General features: G+C 35.8%; 1 protein-coding gene and 1 non-coding gene across 3 annotated transcripts in view; one reads left to right on the top strand and one right to left on the bottom strand.

Moving 5' to 3' along the window:
• The window catches only part of RASSF8 (Ras association domain family member 8), a 37,923-nt gene extending 12,266 nt beyond the window's left edge, over positions 1–25,657 (top strand). For both annotated transcript variants that reach the window (XM_039240814.1, XM_039240813.1), the window contains exons 3-5: positions 21,488–22,377; positions 24,435–24,579; positions 25,199–25,657. In XM_039240814.1, the coding sequence (XP_039096745.1) occupies positions 21,488–22,377; positions 24,435–24,579; positions 25,199–25,320 (1,157 nt within the window). In that variant the 3' untranslated portion in view covers positions 25,321–25,657. The remainder of the gene's footprint in view (positions 1–21,487; positions 22,378–24,434; positions 24,580–25,198) is intronic.
• Positions 17,125–17,231, bottom strand: LOC120237518. The gene has a single exon (XR_005529975.1). It is a non-coding gene; the product is annotated as a U6 spliceosomal RNA (small nuclear RNA).
• Positions 25,658–26,231: the final 574 nt, after the last annotated feature.

The following is a 26,231-nucleotide window of genomic DNA, read 5'->3' as shown; positions in this document are numbered from 1 at the left end:
CCTGTGCAAAGATAGAGACTTTTTGTTTTTTATGTTTGTTTATTTTTGAAAGAGAATGGGAATAGGGAAGAGGCAGAGAGATGGGAACAGAAGATCTGAGGCCGGCTCTGCACTGACAGCAGCAAGCCCAATATGGGGCTCAAACTCATGAACCGTGAGATCATGACCTGAGCTGAAGTTGGACACTCAGCTGACAAAGCCACCCAGATACCCCAAGACTTTCTTTTAATACTGATATCTTGATTTTTCCTTAAATACTGTGTAGCACATACATATGTTAAAATAATGCTAAAAATCCTAGGCTTTCCCACTCAATGAAGTTCTTGCATTTGGGCCTATTTATATTTGTGGACTTAAGTTTAACTATTAAAGAAGGGAAAATTAAGGCATTTAATTTTTTTTCATATTCTTTGCAACCAACTTATTTAGTAGTTGTCCCTTTTAAAAACCTGATAAAGTATTCTAAGTAATGATTATAAAGATTCTCACAGATTTGAATAAACAGTGGATGAACTCAATGAGAACTTCAACAAAGTTATAGGAAACATTAAAGAATAACCAACTAGAGTTGAAGAATTGAAATGAAAAATACATTTCATTTTCAAGGGAATCAGGAGCAGATTAGAGGATATAGAAGAATGGACCAGCAATTTGGAAGACAGGGTAATGGAAGGCAACCAACCTGAACAGCAAAAAGAAAAAAGAATAGTAAAAATAAGAAGAGGTTAGGGGTGCCTGGGTGGCTCAGTCAGTTGGGTGTCTGACTTCAGCTCAGGTCATGATCTCACAGATCGTGGGTTCAGGCCCCGCATCGGGCTCTGTGCTGACAGCTAGCTCAGAGCCTGGAGCCTGTCTTCGGATTCTGTGTCTCCTCCTCCCTCTCTCTCCGACCCTCCCCTGCTCATGCTGTCTCTCTCTCTCTCTCAAAAAGTAAATAAATAAAATATTTTAAAAAAAATAAGAAGAGGTTAAGGGAATTCAAAAATATCATCAAGCATAATAACATTCACATTATAGGAATCCCAAAAGAATAAGATACAGAAGGAGACAGAAAACTTATTTGAGGAAATAATAGCTGAAAACTTTCTTAATCTGAGGGAGGAAACAGACGTCCAGGTCCAGGAACAGAGAGCCCCAAACAAAATGAACCCAAGGAAGTCCACACCAAAATACATAATAATTAAAATGGCAAAAACTAAAGATAAAAAGAGAATATTAAAAGCAGCAAGAGAAAAACAAACACATATAAAGGAAGCTCCATAAGGCTGTCAGCTGATTTTTCAGCAGAAACTTTGTGGGCCAAAAGGGAGTGGCATGACATTTTCAAAGTACTAAAAGGAGAAAACCTACAACCCAACAAGGTTATCATTCAAGCCGAAAGGGATATAGAGTTTCCCAAACAAAAGTTAAAGGAGCTTATCATCATTGAACTGGTCTTACAAGAAATGTTAAAAGGAATTCTTTAACTGGAAAGAAAAGACCATGACTAGAAATTAGAAAATTACAAAAGAAAGGGAAAATATTTTACTGGTAAAAATAGATCAACCACATATGAAGCCAATTTGGAAGTTCAAACACAAAAAATAGTAAAAATCAACTATATCTACAAAAATTAGTCAGTGGGCACACAATATAAAAAGTAAACTATCACATACATAAAATGTAGATAGGGGAGTAAAAAGTTAGTGTTTTAGAATGTGTTCAAATTTAAGTTATTATCAACTTCATATAGACTGCTGTACACATAGGATGTTATATATGAACCCCATGGCAACCACAAATCAAAAATCCATAGTAAATACACAAAAAATAAAGAAAAAGGAATCCACACAAAACACTAAAGAAAGAAAGGCAACAAGAGAAGAAAGGAACAGAGAAAATCTACAAAAACAACCAGTAAAAAATTAACAAAAGGCAATGAGTATATACTCATCAATAATTATTTTAAATATAAATGGACTAAATGCTCCAATCAGAAAACAGTGTGACAAAATGGAGTTTTAAAAAAGGCCCATCTATAATGCTGCCTATAAGAGAAAAATTCATGTCAAAAGACGCAGACTAAAAGTAAAGGGATGGGAAAAGGTATTCCATACAAATGGAGGCAGAAAAAAAGGTGCAGTAGCAGTACTTATATCAGACAAAATTTACTTTAAAATAAAGACTGTAATAGGAGGTTTTTAAATAGGCATTATGTAATGATAAAAGGGTTCAATCCAAAAGCAAGTATTAACAGACATAAAGGGAAAAATTTATAGTAACACAGTAATAGTAGGGGACGTTAACACCTCATTTATATCAATGAATAGAGCACCCAGACAGAAAATCGGTAGGAAACTGTGACTTTGAACCACACATTAGACCAGATGGATTTAATGATTAATAGAATACTCTACCCAGAAACAGCAGAATACACATTCTTTTCAAATGCACACAGGATATTCTCCAGGATAGATCATGTTAGGCCACAAAATAAATCTCAGTAAATTTAAGAAGACTAAAGTCGTATCAAGCATTTTTTCTTTTCTTTTTTAATATAATTTATTGTCAAATTGGCTAACATACAGTGTGTAAAATGTGCTCTTGGTTTTTGGGGTACATTCCCTTGGTTCATTGCTTACACACAACACTGAGTGCTCATCCCAACAAGTGCCCTCTGAAGTGCCCATTACCCATTTTTCCCTCTCCTTACTCCTCAGTTTGTTCTCTGTATTTAAGGGTCTCTTGTGGTTTGCCCTCTTTCCTCTCTGTTTGTGACTATTTTTTCCTCTTCTCTTCCCTTGTGGTCTCCTGTTAAGTTTCTCAAGATCCACATATGAGTGAAAATATATAATATCTGTCTTTCTCTGACTGACTTATTTTACTCAGCATAATACTTTCCAGTTCCATCCACATTGCTGCAACTGGCATGACTTCATTCTTTCTAATTGCCAAGTAGTATTCCATTGTATATATAAACCACATCTTCTTTATCCATTCATCAGTTGATGGGCTTTTGGGCTCTTTCCATAATTTGGCTCTTGTTAAAAGTGCTGCTATTAACATTGGGGTACATGGGCCCCTTTAAATCAGCACCCCTGTATCCTTTGGATAAATTCCTTGTAGTACTGTTGCTGGGTTGTAGGGTAGTTCTATTTTTAATTTTTTGAAGAACCTCCACACTGTTTTCCAGAGCAGCTGTACCAGTTTGCATTTCCACCAACAGTGCAAGAAGGTTCCCATTTCTCCACATCCTTGCCAGCACCTGTAATTTCCTGAGTTGTTCATTTTAGGCACTCTGACAGGTGTGAGGTTGTAGCTCAATGTGGTTTTGATTTGTATTTCCCTGATGATGAGTGACATTGAGCATCGTTACATGTGTCTGTTGGCCATCTGGATGTTGTCTTTGGAAAAGTGTCTATTCATGTCTTCTGCCCATTTCTTCAGGGCATTACCTGTTTTTTGGATGTTGAGTTTGGTTACTTCTTTATAGATTTTGGATACTAACCCTTTATCCGATATATCATCTGCAAATATCTTTTCCTATTCTGTCAGTTGCCTTTTAGTTCTTTTGATTGTTTCCTTTACAGTGCAGAAGCTTTTTATCTTGATGAGGTCCCATGAGTTCATTTTTGCTCTTGATTCCCTTGCCTTTGGCAGTGTGTCAAGCGAGAAATTACTGCGGCTGAGTTCAAAGAAGTTGTTTCCTGCTTTCTCCTCTAGGGTTTTGATGGTTTCCTGTCTCACGTTTAGGTCTTTCATCCATTTTGAGTTCATTTTTTGTGTATGGTGTAAGAAAGTGGTTTAGTTTCATTCTTCTGCACGTTATTGTCCAGTTCTCCCAGCACCATTTGCTAAAGAGATTGTCTTTTTTCCACTGAATTCTCTTTCCTGCCTTGTTAAAGATTAGTTAGCCATACATTTGTGGGTCCAATTCTGGGTTCTCTATTCTATTTCATTGGTCTCTGTGTCCCTTTTTGTGCCAATACCGTAGTGTCTTGATAATTACAGCTTTGTAGTAGAGACTAAAGTCTGGAATTGTGATGCCTCCCACTTTGGGGTTTTTTTTTTTCAATATTACTTGGGCTATTCACAGTCTTTTGTGATTCCATACAAATTTTAGGATTCTTTGTTCTAGCTTTGAGAAGAATGCCAGTGCAATTTTGATTGGGGTTGCATTGAGTGTGTAGATTGCTTTGGGTAGTATTGACATTGTAACAATATTTATTATTCCAATCCATGAACATGGAATGTTTTTCCATTTCTTTGTGTCTTCTTCAATTTCCTTCATAAGTTTTCTATAGTTTTCCACATACAGATCTTTTATATATAAAACATATATAAATATAGATTTATTCCTAGGTATTTTATGGTTCTTGGTACAATTGTAAAGGGGATCAATTTCTTGATTTCTTCTACCATCTTTCTAAATACAGCAACATGAAACTAGAAATTAATTGCAAGGAAAAAAAAAACTAGAAAAACCCAAACACATGGGGGCTGCACAGTCTCCATGTAGAATCAAAGGTCAGTGAAGAATCAAAGAGGAAATTTAAAAAATACATGAAGACAAATGAAAGTGGAAACACAACAGTTCAGAATCTTTGGGATACAGCAAAAGCATTTCTAAGGGCTATTTATACCAATACAGGCCTACCTCAAGAAACAAGAAAAATCTCAAACAATCTAACCTTACAACTAAAAGAGCTAGAAGAAAAAAAAAAGGGACAAAGCCCAAAGTTAGAAAAAACAAGGAAACAATAATGGTTAGTGTGGAAACAAATGAAATAGCAACTTTAAAAAAATCAATGAAACTAAGTTCTTTGAAAAGATAAAGTTGCCAGACCATTACCGACCTTCAGGTAGAAAAAAAGAGAAAACTCAAATAAATAAAAATCTGAAATGAAAGAGGAGAAATAACGACACAGCAGAAACACAAAGGATTGTGAGAATACAGAGAAAAACTATATGCCAACAAGTTGGATAACCTAGAAGAAATTGTTACATTTCTAGAAACATAAAATCTTTCAAAACTGAATCAAAAGAATAGAAAACCTGTATGTAGTTATGATGTCATCTGCAAATAGTGCAAACAGATTACTGGTAACGAAATTGAATTGGTAATAAATTACCAATAAACATAAGTCCAGGACCAGATAGCTTCACAGGTGAATTCTACCAAACATTTAAAATTTAAATAATAGCTAATACGTGTTCTTCTAAAACTTTCAAATTCACTCTATAAGACCAGCTTCTGTTACCCTAATAGCAAAACCAGACAAAGATACTACAAAAAAAGAAAACTACAGGCCAGTATCCCTGATGAATGTAGATGCAAAAATCCTTAACAAAATCTTAGCAATCTGAATTCAGCAATACATAAAAGGATCATTCAACACCACCAAGTGGGATTTATTTCAGGGATGCAAGGATGGTTCGTTATTCACAAATCAGCTAATATTCACAAATCAACTAATGTGTACCTCATATTAACAAGAGGGAGGATTTCTAAAAAGCTATGGTTATGTCAACAGATGCAGAAAACACATTTGACAAAATGCATCTCTTTGTGATAAAAACTCTCAACAAATGTGGATTTAAAGGGAACATACCTCAGCATAATAAAGGCTATATATGAAAAACCCACAGCAAACATCATACTCAATGGGGAAAAACTAAAAGCTTTGCCTCTAATATTAAGGTATAAGACAAGGATGTTTACTCTTATCGCTTTTATTTAATATAGTACAGGAAGCCCTAGCCACAGCAATCAGAAAAGAAAAAAATAAAAGGCATCCAAATTGTTAAGGAAGAAAGAACTCACTATTTGCGGATGACATCATAACTATATATAGAAAACCCTAACGACTACACTAAAAAACTACTAGAACTAACAAATGAGTTCAGTATAGTTGCAGGATATAAAATTAATATACAGGAATCTGCTGGGTTTCTATACACTAATAATAAAGTAGCAGTAAGATAAATTAAGAAAACAGTCCCCTTTACAGTAGCACCCAAAAGAATAAAATACTTAGGAATAAATTAAGCCAAGGAGGTGAAAAACCTACACTGTAAAAACTCTAAGACTTTGATGAAAAAAGTTGAAAGAAACACAAATAGATATATCATACTCATGGATTTGAAGAATTAATATTGCTAAAGTGTCTATACTATCCAAAGCCATTTATAGATTCAATGCAGTCCCTATCAAAATACAAATATTACTTTTCTCAGAACTAGAACAAATAATTCTAAAATACATACAGAAGCACAAGAGACCTCGAATAGCTAAAGGAATCTGGAGAAGGAACAACAAAGCTGGAGGTTTGACAATCCCGTATTTCAAGATATACTACGAAGCTTATAATAAAACAGTATGTTACCATTAGACATATAGATCATTGGATCTATACTCTAATCACTGTCAGTCTCTGACAAGGAAGGCAAGAATATACAATGGAGAAGAGATGGTCTCCTCAATAAATGGTGTTGGGAAAACTGGATAGCTACATGCAACGAAATGAAACCAGCACTTTCTTAGACCACACACAAAAATAAGCTGAAGGTGGATTTTCCCCCACTAATATAAGTTAAAGACCTAAATGTGAGACCTGAAACCGTAAAACTCCTAAAAGAAAACAGGCAGTAATCCTTTGGACACTGGTCTTGGCAACATATTTATGGATATGTATCCTCAGGCAAGGGAGACAAAAGCAAAAAAAAAAAGTATTGGGACTACACCAAGATAAAAAGCTTTTCCATTGCAAAAAAAGCCATCAACAAAATAAATAGACAGCCTACTGAATGTGAGAAGATATTTGCAAGTGATAGATCTGATTAGGGGTTAATATATAAAATTTCTTAAGAAATACAACTGAACACCATAAAACCAAAGAACTGCTTAAAAATGGGCAGAGGATCTGAATAGACATTTTTCCAAAGAAGACATACAGACAGCCAACAGACATATACACCTAAAAAGTTGTTCAACATCACTAATCATCAGGGAAATGCAAATCAGAATTACAATAAGATATTACCTCACACCTATCAGAATGGTTAGTATCAAAAAGACAAGAAATAACAAGTGTTGGTGAAAATGTGGCAAAAAAGGGAACCTTTGTGCACTGCTTGGGAGAATGTAAATTGGTGCAGCAACTATGAAAAAGAACATGGAGTTTCCTCAAAAAATTAAAAATAGAAATATCATATGATTCAGTAATTCCACTTCTGGGTATTTGCCCAAAGAAAACAAAAACACTAGTTTGAAAAAATAAATGCGCCCCTATGTTTGTTGCAGAATTATTTACAATAGCCAAGATATGGGAGCAATCTAAATCTCCATCAATACATGAGTGGGTAAAGAAGATATAGCATATATATGTAACATAATATTCTCAGCCATAGAAAAGAATGAGATCTTGCCATTTGCAACAGTTTGGATAGACCTAGAAGCTATTATTGAAATCAAACAGAGAAAGACAGATACCAAATGATTTCACTTAAATGTGGAATCTGAAAAACAAAACAAATTAAAAAAGACTCATAAATAATAGAGAACGCGCTAGTGGTTACGAGAGAGGAAGGGTGTGGAGATTGGCAAAATAGATGAAGGAGCTTAAGGGGTACAAACTTTCAAGTAAAAATAAATAAGTCACAGTGATGAAAAATAGAGCATAGGGAACGTAGTCAGTAATAGTATATGAACATTGTATGGTGGCAGATGGTAACTAATTGTGATGAGCATTGCATAAAATAGAGAATTGTCAAATCACTATGTATATTCCTGAAACTGATAAAACATTGTATATCAGCTATACTTCATAATAAAAATAAATGAAAAATTGAAAGACAAGAAAATAAAACATAGAAACTGACAGGTATTTTGTCTCAAGACCCAATTACATATATACTAACCAAAATAAAGTCATTTAGGCATATTAATATTTAAAAAATAGTTTTAAGACCAAGGATACTACAAGCAAAAAAGAGACTTACATTAGTATATATAAGATTTAACTCAAAAGAAAATAAAAGATTGTAAATTTATTTATAATTTATAATTAATTTATAAATTACATTGCCTCACATATATAAAGAAAAACCAATGGCACTGGAAAGAGAAACTGATACTCCACTATCATAATGGGAGATTTTAAATATACTCCAATGACTAATTAGAAGAAATAACAAATCAGAAAAATTCACATAATTTATTTGAATAAAAATATTCAGCTTTTTTTTCTGCTTAGCGAAAACTAAAATTGCAATTGTCAAATCCAACTTTCTCTGTTATATTTGAGGATCAAGCCATGGGTTGGGGGGCACCTATGTGGCTCAGTCAGTTAAGTATCTGACCTTGGCTCAGGTCATGATCTCACAGTTCATGAGTTCAAGCCTTGCATCGGGCTTTGTGCTCACAGCTCGGAGCCTGGAGCCTGCTTCAGATTCTGTGTCTCCCTCTCTCTCTGCCCCTCCCCCATTCGTACTCTGTTTCTCTGTCTCTCAAAAATAAATAAATGGTTAAAAATTTCAAAACAGGGGCACCTGGGTGGTTCAGTCAGTTAGGTGTCCGACTCCAGCTCAGGTCATGATCTCGCGGTTTATGGGTTCGGGCCCCATGTCGGGCTCTGTGCTGACAGCTCAGAGCCTGGAGGCTGCTTCAGATTCTGTGTTTCCCTCTCTTTCTGCTCCTCCTCTGCTCATGCTCTCTCTCTCCCCAAAAATAAACGAACATTAAAAAAAATTTTTTTTTTTAAATTTCAAAACAAAAGAATCAAGCCAGGGGCAGTAGTTTAAAAGAAAATGAGTGTATTCTACAGGGTGGCTAAGGAGTGCAGTAAGCTGCATATGTGCGTATCATATGGTAGCCAAATTTTCTACACAGAATTTCAAACAGAAAATGCCCAGATGTGCCAGGTGTGTGTTCATCCATTTGAACTAAACAGTGTACTGTGCTTGTTTGTGAACAAGCTAAAAAGAAGTTTAACTAAAATCTACCCCCATTTTTGCTTTCTCAATAACTCAGTCCAGACTGTTTTGAAAAGTTGACAACTTGAATGTAGAGGTTTTATATTTCTCGAAATTTGGCCAAACAACTCTTTTTCTGTATCATAAATACTTCATTAAATTCAGAATTCATCTGAGAGATGACTCAACTGGCAACCAGCCGAGGACTGTTGATCCTTGTTTCTCTTCTGCTGTAAGATTTTCTCAGCTTCAAATGCTGTACGCTTTGGTACATACTTAAATATTTATCCATATTGTAATGTGGGTTATTGGTATTCAGAGTTTAAACACTAAATGAAAGTTTTATAGTATTATTTTGACCTAATTTCCACTGTAAGAAACAATAAGGGGTTTATTAATTAGGGAATATTAGTGCTGTGACACAGCCCCAGAATTTCTGTGGTTTAACACAGTAGAAGTTTAGGTATCCTCTTAGCAGTGTGTGCACTGACAGAGCAAACTGCAGATGCTTCTAAAAACTTTATACTGAAACAACTTGTAGAATACCTTCCTGGGTTCAAACCCACATATTTCCCTCATGGGGTGGAAACACTATAGATACATTCTTGATTAGGATTTATTGAATTTTTCTGGATAGCTAGAATTACTTTCAGGAAATCATCAGGACATAAAAATATTTACATAACTTGCTAATCTGCAAATATATATGGCAGCAAACATTTTCTGACTCAGTGCTGCTAATCAATTGAATCAGATTAGAAAATAGCTAAAAATAGAACATAAATTGGTAAAAGATGTTGAATGCATCTAATAGTATAGAAAGAAAGCCTTTCTACTCTGATCTGTGACTACATTGGCAGATTATAATCTAGGTGGTCGAATAATGAGACAGAATAACAAAAACAACTGAAACACTTAAGTGGCATGAAGTGGATAAACTGGCCTGCAGCATGCTATGTGTTTGGTCACTGTATACATCTTGGGCTTTTTGAAACATTCCCAATTTCAGATATATTATCTTGTTTCTCCCATAAACTGTCCCAGAAATGCCCTTATTTCACAATTCAAACTGCTTCTCAAATCTGTATGTGAAACAAAAAGCTGTTGACTGTTCATCTGTTTCAAGTTATAGTCCAGAAAATGCATTTGCTTTTACACTATTCCCGAAATATGAAAAGAATGTATTTCTGCCCTCAAGTAGCTTAGAACTTAAGTAAAGTATGGCTAACAAAAGATTAGAGAGGAAAAGAGGAGGAAGAAATCAAGGAGACTGAGGGAAAAGTTTTCTGATTCACACTCCTTTGTTTCCTTGTACCATTTGAAGTACCAAAGGTTTATAATTTTTCTCTGTTCCCACTTCTTGTGATCTTGTTACCAGATCTCCTTCAACTGGGACCAGAGTTAGTATTTAATATAAACAAATTGATTGGGGCTGGGGTCCAAGGTGCAGTGAACTGTTCCTAGGAAGCCTTGTTTTGTATAATTTGCCCCATGAAGATCAGTTTTCAAACAAGCACATTTTATACTGAATTCTAGCTTAACTATTTAATGCTTCTTTTCTCTGGAAGTCCCCCTATAGTAGGGATCCTGCTTGTTTATTCTTCTTACACCATTGCTTTGCCTAAAGTAAGTATTCAGTAAAACATAGTTTCTAAAACAGTGCTGTCCAGTAGAACTTTCTGCAAGGATAATAATGGTGTCTGTCCTCTGTTGTATAGTAACCACTAGCCACATGCAGCTACTGAGTACTTGAGATGTGACTAGTATAACTGAGAAAATGAATTTTTAATTAAAATGTATATGTGGCTAGTGGTTCATGGATATTGTAGTAAACAGTTCTCGAAGATGACTAATTGGTATGTCAGACTTAAAATATCAGAACCCAAGTTCTGTATCTCAACTACTGCCCACCCACATTTCTTCTTTGTTCTTACCTCAACAAATTGAAAAAACTCTTTTAATTGATTAGACCTACAACTTTAATGCAATCTTTCTCTTTTTGTTCTATCTTACAACCAATCCATCAACAAATCCTATCTGTACTACCTTCAGTACCTATGCAGAATCTTGTTTCTCTTCACAGTCACTGTTAACACCTTGATATAAGCAGCCATCATTTCTCACATAGGTTTTTGCTGTAGCCTTCCAACTCCTCTCCCCTGCATCATCTTGGTCCCCTCCAGCTTATTCTTAACAGATTTATTTTATTTAATGTTTATTTATTTATTTTTGAGAGAGAGAGAAAACAGAAGTGGGGGAAAGTCAGAGAGAGAAGGAAACAAAGAACCCCAAGCAGGCTCCACACTGTCAGTACAGAGCCCAGCACAGGGCTTGATCCCACAAACTGTGAGATCATGACCTGAGCCGACATCAGGAGTTGAATGCTTAACTGACTGAACCACCTAGGTGTTCCGTGTTTCTTTTAAAATAATACTTTCTTTAAGTTTCTATTTAAATTCCAGTTAACGTACAGTATAATATTAGTTTCACACATAGACTTTAGTGATTCAGCACTTATGTACAACACCTGGTGCTCATCATAACAAATGCCCTCCTTAATCTTCGTCACCTATTTCACCCATCCCTTCACCCACCTCCCCTCTGATAACCATCACTTTGGTCTCTATATTTAAGAGAGTTTTTCTTGGTTTGTCCCTCCCGCTTCCCCCCCAATCCGTGCTCCTTTGTTTTGTTTCTTAAATTCCACATATGAGTGAAATCATATGGCATCTGTCTTTCATTGACTGACTTTTTTCCCTTAGTATAATACTTTATAGCTTCATCCATGCTGTTGCATATGGCAAGATTTCATTCTTGTTTTTGACTGAGTAATGTTACATTGTGTGTGCATGTGTATGTGTGTAAGTCCATACAGCCGTCTTCAAGACCCTAATGAATCTCTACTTTACCCTCTCACCAATCTAACCTCATTTCCTACCACTTATTTTAATTGTCCCCTCTCACTTAATACCAAAGATATTTCTGCCTCGGTATTTGCATCTGTTCTTTTCTCTGCTGAGAATACTTTGCACCCAGATATCTTCAAAATTCATTTCCTTGGATCTCTGCTTAAAAATCTTCCCACAGAAGATGTCCCTGACCACGTATCCATACACACATGCACACACATTCACATACTCTTCATCTGCCATACTCTAGTTTTCTCTATAGCACTTACCCCTCCTGACATATTACAAATAGGCCACATACATAGACCATATACACATTTTAAATACAAACATTTCTGAAAGCCTGAAGCATATCATATTTCATTTGTTAGCCATACCTGGAATGTCTTGAACTCATTTGGTGGTAAAAACTATTCTGAATCGATATGAGGCTGTTTTTAATTTATAGTTATTCCATTTGATATTAATGTTGATACATTTTACTTCATAAATTTTAATATGTTTGATTATAGACCTATAGGGATAGCAGTACGTTACCTTTCTAAAATACAAAAAGTTCCAAATTTCCAGCATATCTGGCCTTAAAGCTGTTGGATAAAGGATAGTAGACCTACGTTTACTTGTGTGCTATATATTCCCTGCTACTGTTTTGTTATTGCCTATTCTGATAACTTAAAGCCATGCCTAAATAGTAGACACTCAATACGTATGTGTGAATTACTGAATGAATTTTTTAAATTTTCTATAAATTACAGACTGAATTAGGTGACCACCTAATGTCTTATCCATTTCTAAGATTATATGATCCTTTAGAAGATAAGGAAAATAATATCTTATATGGTCACATTTAACTCTTAATTTCATGCATAAGTTATCAATTTTAGAAATTTACAAATTTATCCATTTTACATCTCTTTACAAAGTAATACCATTCATTGTAGACTTTTTTGAAATTTAGAAAAAATACAAAGAAAATTTAAAAAATAACTCAGGATCCTACCTCCTATAAGTAATCACTATAATCATTCCTTTTATGTACCTCTAGATGAGTTTAAAAATAAAGATTTCATGCTCCATAATTCTTGATAGTTTTAAAGTCTTATTTTTCATTTACTGGATTGTGAATTAAATTTTCCATTTAATGCTCACAAGTCTTAGGAGGAAAGCCCTGTTATTATCTCTATAGATGTTCAAGCTAAGGCACTGAGATACCAGATAACTTGTCCAAGCTCCTAAGGCCAGTAAGAGGGTACTGGGATTCAAACCAGGAGTTGTTTTTTGTTTTTTTTAATGTTTTGTTGTTGTTGTTGTTTTTCTGAGAGAAAGAGAGACAATGTGAGCAGGGGAGGGTCAGAGAGAGAGGGAGACACAGAATCAGAAACAGGCTCCAGGATCTGAGCTGGCTGTCAGCACAGAACCCGACTTGGGGCTCAAACCCACAAACCATGAAATCATGACTAGAGCCAAATTCAGACGCTTACCCAACTGAGCCACACAGGCGCGCCCAAACCAGGAGTCTTGATTCAACAACCCTGCCCTTAACCTCTATTATACTGTTTTGGTTACACCTCCTATAATCTCAGTGGACATTTGTTAAAAAATATAGTTATTGACTGAATTGTATTGAAACAAGAAATAGAAGTTTTTAATAGTAAAATATACTGCTTTTTTGTAGCCAAGATTATCTTTTATAATTTTGATATTTATAGCTGTAGGGGAATCATTCATAATTCTAAAGGACTTTCTATATTTTCTACATCCATAAAGATTATTTTAATGAATGTGAATACAGGTAATTCATAGCATGCATCAGTCAGGGTGGGTTAGATTATGCTACATTAATAAAAAGTTCCCCAAATGTTAATGGTCTACAGTGATAAATGGTTTTGGTTTTTTCATTTTTTTTCTTAGTTTATTGTCAAGCTGGTTTCCATATAACACCGAGTACTCATCCCAACAAGTGCCCTTCTGCATGCCCATCAACCCCCTTCCCCTCTCCCCCACCCCCATCAGCCCTCAGTTTGTTCTCAGTATTCAAGAGTCTCTCATGGTTTGCCTCTCTCCCTCTGCCCAACTATTTTTTCCCCTTCTCCCCCTCCCCTGCCATGGTCCTCTGTTAAGTTCCTCCTGCTCCACTTGTAAGTGAAAACATGTGGTATCGGTCTTTTTCTGCCTGACTTATTTTGCTTAGCATAACACCCTCAAGTTCTATCCATGTTGCTACAAATGGCTACAGATTTCATTCTTCTTCATTGCCATGTAGTATTCCATTGTATAGATAAACCACATCTTCTTGATCCATTAATCGTTTGATGGACATTTAGGCTCTTTCCATGACTTGGCTATTGTTGAGAGTGCTGCTATGAACATTGGGGTACATGTGCCCCTATGCATCAGCATTCCTGTATCGCTTGGGTAAATTCCTAGCAGTGCTATTGCTAGGTCATAGGGGAGTTCTACTGTTAATTTTTTGAGGGACCTCCACACTGTTTTCCAGAGGGGCTGTACCAGTTTACATTCCCACCAACAGTGTAGGAGGGTGCCCGTTTCTTCACATCTTCGCCAGCATCTGTAGTCTCCTGATTTGCTCATTTTAGCCACTCTGACAGGCATGAGATGGTATCTCAGTGTGCTTTGATTTGTATTTCCCTGATGAGGAGGGACACTGAGCATCGTTTCATGTGTCTCTTGGCCATCTGGATGTCCTTTTTGGAGAAGTGTCTGTTCACGTCTTCTGCCCATTTCTTCATTGGATTATTTGTTTTTCGGGTGTGGAGTTTGGTGAGTTCCTTATAGATTTTGGATACTAGCCCTTTATCTGATATGTCATTTGCAACTATCCTTTCCCATTCTGTCAGTCGCCTATTAGTTCTTTTGATTGTTTCCTTTACAGTGAAGAAGCTTTGTAGAAGCTTTGTATCTTGATGAGGTCCCAAGAGTTCATTTTTGCTCTTGATTCCCTTGCCTTTGGGGATGTATCAAGTAAGAAATTGCTGTGGCTGAGGTCAAGGAGATTGTTTCCTGCTTTCTTCTCTAGGGTTTTGATGGTTTTCTGTCTCACATTCAGGTCCTTGATCCATTTTGAGTTTATTTTTGAGTATGGTATGAGAAAGTGGTCTAGTTTCATTCTTCTGCATGCTGCTGCCCAGTTCTCCCAACATCATCAGTTAAAGAGGCTGTCTTTTGTCCATTGGATTCTCTTTCCCGCTTTGTCAAAGATTAGTTGGCCATAGATTTGTGGGTCCAACTCTGAGTTCTCTATTCTATTCCATTGGTCTATGTGTCTGCTTTTGTGCCATTACCATAGTGTCTTGATGATGACAGCTTTGGAGTAGAGGCTAAAGTCTGGGATGGTGATGCCTCTCATTTTGGCTTTCTTCTTCAATATTACTTTGGCTGTTCGGGGTCTTTTGTGGTTCCATACAAATTTTAGGATAGTTTGTTCTAGCTTTGAGAAGAATGCTGGAGCAATTTTGATTGAGGTTGCATTGAATGTGTAGATTGCTTTGGGTAGTAGTGACATTTTAACAATATTTATTCTTCTGATCCATGAGCATGGAATGTTTTTCCATTTCTTTGTGTCTTCTTCAGTTTCCTTCATAAGTTTTCTGTAGTTTTCATCATACAGATCTTTTATATCTTTAGTTAGGTTTATTCCTAGGTATTTTATGGTTATTTGTGCAGTTTCAAATGGGATCAGTTTCTTGATTTCTCTTTCTGTTGTTTCATTATTAGTGTATAAAAATGCAACTGATTTCTGTACGTTGATTTTGTACCCTGCAACTTTGCCGACTTCATGGATCAGTTCTAGTAGGCTTCTGGTGGAGTCTGTCAGGTTTTCTATGTAGAGTATCATGTCATCTGCAAAAAGTGAAAGTTTGACTTCTTCTTTGCCAATTCTGATGCCTTTTATTTCCTTTTCTTGTCTGATTACTGATGCTAGAACTTCTAGCACTATGTTAAACAACAGTGGTGAGAGTGGATATCCCTGTTGTGTTCCTGATCTCAGGCAGAAAGCTCTCAGTTTTTCCCCATTGAGGATGATATTAGTTGAGGGCTTCTCATAGATGGCTTTTATGATGTTTAAGTAAGTTCCTTCTATCCCAACTTTCTCAAGGGTCTTTATTAAGAAGGGGTGCTGTATTTTGTCAAATGCTTTTTCTGCATCTATTGACAGGATCATATGGTTTTTATCTTTTCTTTTAATAATGTGGTGTATCACATTGATTGATATGTGAGTATTGAACCAGCCCTGTGACCCAGGAATGAATCCCACTTGATCATGGTGGATAATTCTTTTTATTTGCTTTTGAATTCGATTTGCTATTATCTTGTTGAGGATTTTTGCATCCTTATTCATCATGGTTATTTGCCTGTAGTTCTCTTTTTTTGCTGGGTCTCTGTCTGGTTTGGGAATCAAAGTGATGCTGGCTTCATAGAATGAGTCCGGGAGTTTTCCTTCGATTTCTATTTTTTGGAATAGCTTGAGAAGAATGGTTACTAACTCTGATTTAAATGTCTGGTAGAATTCCCCAGGGATGGCCCAGGGCTCTTTATTGTTGGGAGATTTTTGATCACTGATTCAATTTCTTCACTGGTTATGGGTCTGTTCAGATTTTCTATTTCTTCCTGTGTGAATTTTGGTAGTGTGTGTGTGTTTAGGAATTTGTCCATTTCTTCTAAGTTGTCCAGTTTGTTGGCATATAATTTTTCATAATATTCCCTGATAATTGCTTATATTTCTGAGGTATTGGTTTAGTAAATCCATTTTCATTCATGATTTTGTCTGTTCGGGTGCTCTCTCTCTTCTTTTTGAGAAGCCTAACTAGAGGTTTATCAACTTTATTTTTTCAAAAAACCAACTCTTGGTTTCATTGATCTGTTCAACTGTTTTTTGTTTTTATTCTAAAAACAGCTCTTCCTGATGGATAAACTGTGTAATTATTATATAATGCCCTTCTTCATCCCTTGTTACTGCCTTTATTTTAAAGTCCAGTTTGTCTGATATAAGTATGGCTACTCTGGCTTTCTTTTGACTTCCAGTAGCATGATAGATATTTCTCCATCCCCTTACTTTCAATCTGAAGGTTTTTTCTTGTCTAAAATGTTTTTCTTTTAGATAGCAAATAGATGGATTTTGTTTTTTTATCCATTCTGCTACCCTATGTCTTTTGATTGGAGCATTCAGCCCATTTACATTCAGTGTTATTATTGAAAAATATGGGTTTAGAGTCATTGTGTTCTTTGTAGGATTCATGCTTGTAAAAATAAGGGATGCTTCATGATTTTGCATGTCACCCTTGTGCAGGGGCCATGCTAATTTTCTCTGTATTGTTCCAATTTTGGTATATGTGCTGCCAAAGGGAGCACTACAGTGATAAACGTTATGTTATTTGGTTAATAGTATTTATGCAAAGTAAGCAACATAGTGCCTAGCAAATATAGGCATAATAAATATTAATCATTGTGAAATCAGTAAATTTTATGTTTTATTTTTAATAGTAGTAAGCTTATCATATAATCCTAAATAGTTTCTAAATTAATGTGCAGTGGTTCTATGATATTATATAATAAATAGATTACATGATGTTCTCATAAACACTCTGGGAAAATATACTGTGCATGACTTAACTATGGGTTGTCTATAGCTGACCAGCAGATTATGCTCAGAGATATTTACATTGTATCACTATAGTTATAAATTAAATATTCTATGGTTAAAATTATCTTAATAGCCACACTTAGGACTTATAGAAAACCCATTGATAAATTTCTAGAGTATTTGTATGTGATTGATAAATTGCTTTAAATTCTTTAAGCTTTGATTTCTTCACTGGAAAGTTGAGGATCATAATATCGATACTATTTATCTCACAAAACGAATTAAGCCTGTATATAAGATATATTTTTATATATTTTATATATCTTTGATTTATATAAATATATGTGTGTGTATATATATATATATATATGTCAGCGTCAAAAGCATTTAACAGACTATAAAATGATACAATGCAATTTCTTTTACAGAGACATTCCTTGTAAGATTCTAAGTCATTAGAAGAATGATTGGTTATGTTAACTACAGTCTATATAAGAATCCAAAATGTTTATATAGCTTAAGGAGCAAAAAGTATCTGTTATTGGAAAAATTCAGGGGGGTAGGATTCATGATAAACAATAAGTTTACTGATATTACTTCTAATATATCCAAACAGGAAGATTTGTTAACATTAATTTCATAAGCAATAAATGCCAACTCTCCGTTATGTTTTTTTGAATAGTGTATAGTATTCATCTTTGGGGTTAGAATGATGTGAAACTGAAGGAAAAACTAAATGTCACTTATAACTAAAACTTAGACAGAGGGTTGATGATCAAGGTGTTCAAGAGAATTTATATCCCTAGGGCCTGACGCAATTTCTGACAGATATTTGATATTCTATATATATTTGTTTACTAAATAACAAGATGGGACTTTTAAATCATGATTTTGTTATTTGGCTCTATTTAGGAAATTTCTGGAGAAATTTTCTAAAATTGTGTAAAATGATTGCACCATGAAAAGAGTGGTTGAAATAAGGGCATGATGTTTCTGAGTGACTCATATTTGAATATTTGAGTTTTGGTGTATATTTTCAAAACCTTAATTTTACATACTATTCTGCTTTAACTTAGGTAAGAATAATCTGTTACCATATTTCCTTTTAATTTATGCCAATCATCTAGTGAGATTCCACTAACACATTAAAGTCTCTTCATGTGATTTTCCTTATTATATGAAATTAATGATCCTTAGGAATACACTCAATTGCTTCATCTATTCAAAAGTACAATCATTATTTTATTTGCTGTTCATTATTGTGGCACATATTTCTATATAGCCAAAACAGCCTAATCTATAAATGCTACAGGTAGGTAGGTAGGAGTGTAGCTATTCCTTTGTGTTAGTTTTAGGAGTATATCAAGATGGCATGCAAGGTACAACTCAGTGTATCCATTTAATAAAATACATTGAAAGGAGTTTTGCAAGAGGAATTTGGATCTATCCAAATGAAATAGGATTTTTAGGGCCTTGCCAAGTATAGTATTAAAAATAATGATTATGGGATTCAACTGTTACACAGCCTATCTAAAGCCTAATTTTTATAATAAAATAAAGTGATTCATTTACCTTTTATAAAAGCTTTTTTATATTGCTGGATAGAATTTTTTTCTTTTTGCCTAACTGCAATAAATATGCATCATTTGACAAAAAGGGAAAACTGGCATTAAAAGCAATTCTAAATAATCTTCTACCAAGACATTCTCATAGGGCAGCATTACCATTAACCATTGGAAAAATTAGCTTCATATTTAATTATGAGTAAATTAGGGTCTTTAAAATTGTTAATATAACTTGTATAATGTAATGATTCTGTTTTCTTTGTAAAGATGCTTCATTGGCCTGGTAGAATTAGAGAGGGCTCTGCTGATCTAGTCTAACCCCTCACATTACTGATGAGGACACAGAGCTCCAGATAAGAGAGAGATTCTAAAAGTAGTTGACAGGCAGCAAAGCCAAGAACACTGAGTGCTGTGATCTTTGAAGCAGTGTGTACATGTGGAACAGTTTTAACCTTGCAGATTTGTCATGTGGTTTTTTCTTGGAGTAATTACAGTAATTTTTAACCTGAAAATCACTAGAAACATTTTTACTCCAAGAAGCCAATCCACTGTACTAAGGCTTTCTTCTTCATTCCCCTTATTTGCCCTGGCATTTTGATAATAGTAACAACTAACATTTGTAGAGAACTTTTCAATTTTAGAAAACATTTTTATATTTTGCATCTCATTTGACTCACAACAGTGTCAGTAAGAAAATACTATTCTCACCCTTTAGATGAGGAAACTGAAGCCGAAGGAAATTTAATGCATTATGCAAATCATTTAAGTAGATGACAGAACCAAACCTGAACACAGGCCTTCTGACTCCAGAGTCTTTTTGCTCTTTCCAGCTCTATATAGTTGAGAGTTGTTGAAAGTTGCTAAAGGATTTTAAGTCAGATTATTGTCATGTCACATAATTTTTAAGAGGTCTCTGGTCAGCTCTTTTGTTATGTGAATAACAGTATTTTAAATTAATAATGGCTACCATGTTTTGAATGCCTGCCATGGGCCAAGCAATGTGGTAGGTGCTTATTATGTCTGATTCTGACTCTCAGAACCTGTGAGGTATTGCTGTTGTCTCCATTTTAGAAGTGAGGTTATGCTATTTATGCAGTACCTAATTAAAGTGTAGATTGGGGTGCCTGAGTGGCTCAGACTCTTGATTTTGGCCTGTGTCATGATCTTATGGTGGTGAGATGGAGCCCCATGTTGGATGCCATGCTGGGCATGAAGCCTGCTTAAGATTCTCTCTCTCCTTCTCCCTCTTCCTCTCCCTCTTCTTCTCCTCCTTCTCTTTCTCTCTCTCTCTGTCCCTGTCTCTGTCTCTCTCAAGAAAAAAAAAACCAACCCAGGATTAAAACTCCAGTCTGTTTGCCTCCCAAGCTACAACTTTGCAGCTGTACTCAAAATTCAGTTTCCTTAAAGGAGAATATGTGTATGTGATGATAAATCAATAGCTGTATGGACCAGTATTATAATTGCTAGATGACAGGATCAGGGTTTTTCTTCCTTGTAATAATGTTAATTAGTAATGGATACTTTTTTATTAAGATTTAATTGACATGTAACATTTATATTAGTTTCAGGTATGTAGTGGACACTTTTAACAAAATATAATCCATCTGACCCACCCACCTTAAATGAAAATGTTTAGGAAGTATGTTCAAGTTATAATATTTACTGTCTTCTGAAATTTTATCTTCTGTAATTACTAGTTAGGTTCAGTATTTCTATTTAAATGTGACTTCACTGTTTTTATGTTTTAATATTTTTCCCTTTAAAATGTTTTTAACCAGCTTCGAAGCTACAGCTATCAAAACTGTAGACTTCTCTTCCGGCCCCTATTTTTATACAAAATTATTTTGAAAGGTTGTTTTCACTGAAGTGATTTTTATTTGCCACAGGTGTGCAGAATGATACCAGCAGTGTGAGCTATGGGATGGCCAAGCCCTTATGCAGAAACAGAGGAAAGGCCTGTATAGCATGTTGTCTACTGGCTCAGTATCTCCTTTCAGGAGAGAAATGGGGCCTTCAACCTTCCCAAGTTCTAATGTGCAGAGAGAAAGCATAGGAATTCACAAAGAGGAAATGTATTCCAGTCTCGAAGTTCTACCTAGTTCCTGCAGCCAGGCCCCGATGGCTTCCAGTGGGGCATTCCACTGTCATCCTTTGTTTTTTTCTAGAAGTCTTGTCCCACACAGGAAAGTCTAGGCAATCAGGCATTTGATAAGAGTATAAAAGTCTCCCTGATGTTTAAAGTGTGAAGTTGAATTTCTAAACAAATCTGAAGGGTATATGTAACTCACATCCCATAATTCTATGCCATTAACATACCTTCAAGGGAAGTTTTAAAAGCAGCATGTACTAGACTTTGATGCTAATCAAGAAGACACATTTAATAAATAGTGTCCTCTGTAGCATTATTTTAGCTATTGCATATGCCACTTTGACAGTGTTCTTATCTTTTTTTTATCTAGGTCGAACTGGAAGGTACACTCTTATAGAAAAATGGAGAGATACTGAAAGACACTTAGCGCCTCATGAAAATCCTATCATATCCTTAAACAAATGGGGGCAGTATGCTAGTGATGTACAACTAATTTTACGGCGAACTGGGCCATCCCTTAGTGAGCGACCCACTTCAGACAGTGTGGCTCGAATTCCCGAAAGAACTTTATACAGGCAGAGTTTGCCCCCCTTAGCCAAACTGAGGCCGCAGATTGACAAGTCCATCAAAAGGCGGGAACCTAAAAGGAAATCATTAACATTTACAGGAGGTGCCAAAGGGTTAATGGACATTTTTGGAAAGGGTAAAGAAACTGAATTTAAGCAAAAGGTGCTGAATAACTGCAAAACAACAGCAGATGAGTTAAAGAAACTGATTCGGTTGCAGACAGAGAAGCTTCAATCCATTGAGAAAGAGCTAGAATCAAATGAAATCGAAATACAATTTTGGGAGCAAAAATATAATTCTAACCTTGAAGAGGAAATTGTCCGCCTGGAGCAAAAGATCAAAAGAAATGATGTAGAAATTGAAGAGGAAGAATTTTGGGAAAATGAATTACAGATTGAACAGGAAAATGAAAAACAGCTGAAGGATCAACTTCAAGAAATAAGACAGAAAATAACAGAATGTGAGAGCAAATTAAAGGACTATTTGGCTCAGATCCAGACTATGGAAAGCGGTCTTGAAGCAGAAAAATTACAGCGGGAAGTTCAGGAGGCACAAGTCAATGAAGAAGAGGTTAAAGGAAAGATTGGGAAGGTCAAAGGAGAAATTGACATTCAAGGTCAACAGAGTCTGAGGCTGGAAAATGGCATTAAGGCTGTAGAAAGATCTCTTGGACAAGCCACCAAACGATTACAGGTAAGAACATTTTTATAAAAAGGAAGTTTCGTCTGTTTAAAAGAATTAATATATTCTTGGCATTTTCCTTAATGATTGTCCATTTTCTCTTATATTTAAAATTAGCCACCTACGTCGGTTTATCAGTTTCTTAGAATGTCTGACTTATGACAAAGCTAAGATGTCAGACCAAAACAGATGAGAGCTAAGGCCACACGGATCCTTGCTCTATGGAAAGAGGTTTCTTACTGTGTGGCAGTTTTAACATTAGGTAATTGGATACAGAGAATAGAACCTCAGACTGGATGGACACTAATGATGAGATAGTGAATCTGACCTTCACTCCTTTAGAGATAAGGAAACCAGTGCCAAAAGAGATTACTGCAGATTGGTTTACCAAGGATTGTATGGCTACTTAACTGCTTATCTATTATTTATCCGTTGTTGCTAACCCCGTCTTTCTGAGATGTAAATAGTTCCCTTCCTCTCTCCACTTACTTATTCTCCTTTGCTTTCCTGAGAAGAGGGACACAGAGATTCCTCTCTGATTCTCTGCTCTCTGGTTCACATACAAGAATATTTATGTTTTGTCATTAGATGCTGATTACTCAACTTAAATTTCTTAGACACCCATTCTTGAAAAGAAAATGTGGTGATGTTAGGAGAATTACAGAGAGGTATTAAATATAAATAATAGTTAAAATATTAAATAAATTTAATTTCTGAGTTTTGTTATATTTGGCCACGTTTCAAGTGCTCTGTGGCACATGTCTAGATGTTGCTGTATTGATCAGTGCTGGTTTAGAAGCTTGCTGTTTAGAGTGATCCATGAAGTTCAGGACACACTTGTTAAAAATTCAGAATCTGTATTTGTAATACGATCTCCAAATAGTGCCTGTGCACATGGAAGCTTGAGAAGACCCACCCTAGAATATGAACAGTTTCACCCGCAGAGAAAGCTGAGCTTTCAGGAAGAACTTTCATGATTTCCTTTCTCTGCCACTAACCATAGTGAGAAATAAAACTACCACCAAAATTTTGAAAATTGAGAATTTCTCATGCAGTGGAAAGTTGTTAACCTCTGACTTGTCGGTATTCTGGTATTTGGATTCACTTTGACCCTTAAAAAGCGTACAATTGGAAGTTGTGTTGCCTTTGCTATTATTTACAGGAAACGCTAATTTATGGCAGTTAGTGCTAGTAAATCTAACTACCCATTGAAAAGTATCTCTTAATCAAACTAACATATCTCCAAGTGCCCGCTATGCTCAAGGTAAGTGGAGGAAACAACCACTCATTTCTGGTATCTCCCCGACCCCTGCCAGATTCATCCAACACACTCCACCAAGGCGAGTCCTCGCCACTTTTCCCTGTAGGGCAGTAAAGGAGAGAAAGAGAGAGAGAACTTCATCCATTTAAATAATAGAATTCCTCTACTTGCTTTTTGAGCTTTCTGGCTATCCAAACTTGATCTCCTTTCTTTAAGGATCTTCGGTTCTCAGATCTGTCTTTGCCAAGGATTTAAGAACCCCACATTGAAAATCTTGTGGGAACTTTGCTTTCCTCATGCTCTAATACAAATCTCAATAATGGAGCCCATGAACATTTAAACAGTCCACCAGACAAGAACTTTTCTGACTCTCACGGACCAAATGACTATGAATTTTACAGTCAGTTTTGAAGTAAATAACAGGGAAATTTCATTGTGAACAACTTACAGCAAGATTGCTATAAACACTGGGATGGATGGAAACCGGTATTTATTGATGAAAGTCTATAGACATATTTATTTTGTCAGGTACCCACTGAATTCCTAACAGAGGAAAGCATCACGTTTAAAAGGACAGACTAAATAACTTCTTGTCCTTTATTTGCTTATTTTTTGACCTGTGCCATAGAACAAAAATCACCTCTTTTTAGCCTATTTTATCAGTATTAACCAGATTTGTGGACCACGTTCTTGTGCTAGCGAGTATCGCACACACAGCCCCTGTAAGCAGATGGACTATCACCAGGATGTCTTTAGCTGGCCAGTAGTGACTCCTCCAATAAAAAGAAAAATTTTCACTTGCATCTAGGACAAAGAACAAGAACTGGAGCAGCTGACCAAAGAGCTGCGGCAAGTCAATCTCCAGCAGTTTATCCAACAGACAGGGACAAAAGTTACCGTTTTGCCAGCGGAGCCCATCGAAGTAGAGGCCTCACATGCAGACATAGAAAGGGGTAAGGTGTTGAGAACTCTGCTTTTTTCCTTTATTCTCACCAGTTGACTGAATAAACTACTTGTGTTCAGTTAAAATGTTATCCTGCCACTCTAAGCTTGGGCCACTTAAAAAAGAAATTGATGTACTTCCTGTTTCTGGGGGAAATCAATAATATTTAGGTTATTTATTTACTTAGATAAGCATGTAATCCCCAAATCTTCTATCATTTGTTTTAAACTGCTTCTTTAAGAAACTTTTTCCTGATGTCTGAGTCATAAACTGTTGAGTTTTAGCTTCTGTTCCTGACGCCCCTTCTTCCCCTCCTAAAAGTCTTTATTATTAATAATTTGTGCTGCTATTTAAAAGATACATATCATCCGAACAACCAAGAAAGAGAAGCAACGTGCTCACCTTTTTACAAAGATCATTAACTGTTGAAACCACTGAAAACTGTTTTCATCAACTGAGAGGGTCAAGAAGAGTTAGCACTCTCCTCTTACCCCAGACCCCACAGGGGACTGCAGTTGTACAGCGTAATGTTAGTTGGCTCTTGAGGCAGGAAAAGATCTAATTTTTCGTATTGCTAAGTCCTTCAAGCTGCTGAGTCCACAAAATGGCTTTCTTTGTTTTCTGTGTAGAGACAGCATTCCAGTCCGGGTCCCTGAAGCGGCCTGGTTCCTCTCGGCAGCTCCCCAGTAATCTCCGTATTCTACAGAATCCTATCTCATCTGGTTTTAATCCTGAAGGCATATATGTATAACATTATCTGCCTTTAGGGGAGAGACCCATAAAGGTACCAAGGACAGTAAAAATTCCTTCTTTGATTTGTGCCAATGATGAACAGAGGATATATTTCACAAGCCACCGTATCTTTTTCCTGTCCTAAGTTGCATACCACTTGGAGCCATACCCTGTGCACTGATGCTAAAGAACAAAGAAACTGTGTTTTCACACATCAACAGTGTTGACGTTTTTGTCCACAGCTGTAATGCAAAGCCTTCATTTCATTTTTATTGTAGCATTTTGAGAGCATTAGGAAAGTATTATACTGTGTGTATACATTAAATAAAACCATGACAAGAATGAAGAGAAATATGTGACTGGCTTAGTTTAATTTATTCCATATAATCAATTAATGGGTGAATGTTGATGTTTTAATATTTTTTATTGATACTTATCCTGTGATTGAATTACATTATATATTGTGTGATTATGACTGTGTGCATGTTGCCAGACTCCATCCATCCATTGCTGATTTACAGATACACAAGTGTCATAGGGTGCTCCACCATCAAAACTAACTCCAGAAGAACCCACTTGTATTTATTTTGTGTACCTGTCCTAACCACTGCATAATTAGATCAAATCATTCAGGTTTTATTTTAATCTGGACTTTCGTCTTTTCTTTACAGTATTTCCAGTACATGAATGACCACATAGCAGAATAGAAATATTTTCGTGAGGTAAATTGTATGTTTAAAAGATTTCCAGTACTTCAGACACTTTAAACAAAAATGTAACTGTTGACTATCTATCCAAACAGGCATGGGGTTCCCTGATACATTAGTGTTTTGTTTCTGCCCTGCCTTAATCATTTGAATCTCATGGGTCCTCAAGAGTTGCCATAATATGTGACTTAGAGATGTCTGGTGGGTTTGCTTCACAAAGGCT

Source organism: Hyaena hyaena, unplaced genomic scaffold (genome assembly GCF_003009895.1).
Source record: "Hyaena hyaena isolate Hyena2069 unplaced genomic scaffold, ASM300989v1 scaffold_182, whole genome shotgun sequence".
In the NCBI taxonomy this organism is placed as follows: Eukaryota; Metazoa; Chordata; class Mammalia; order Carnivora; family Hyaenidae; genus Hyaena; species Hyaena hyaena.
This window is presented reverse-complemented; position numbering and strand designations above follow the sequence as displayed.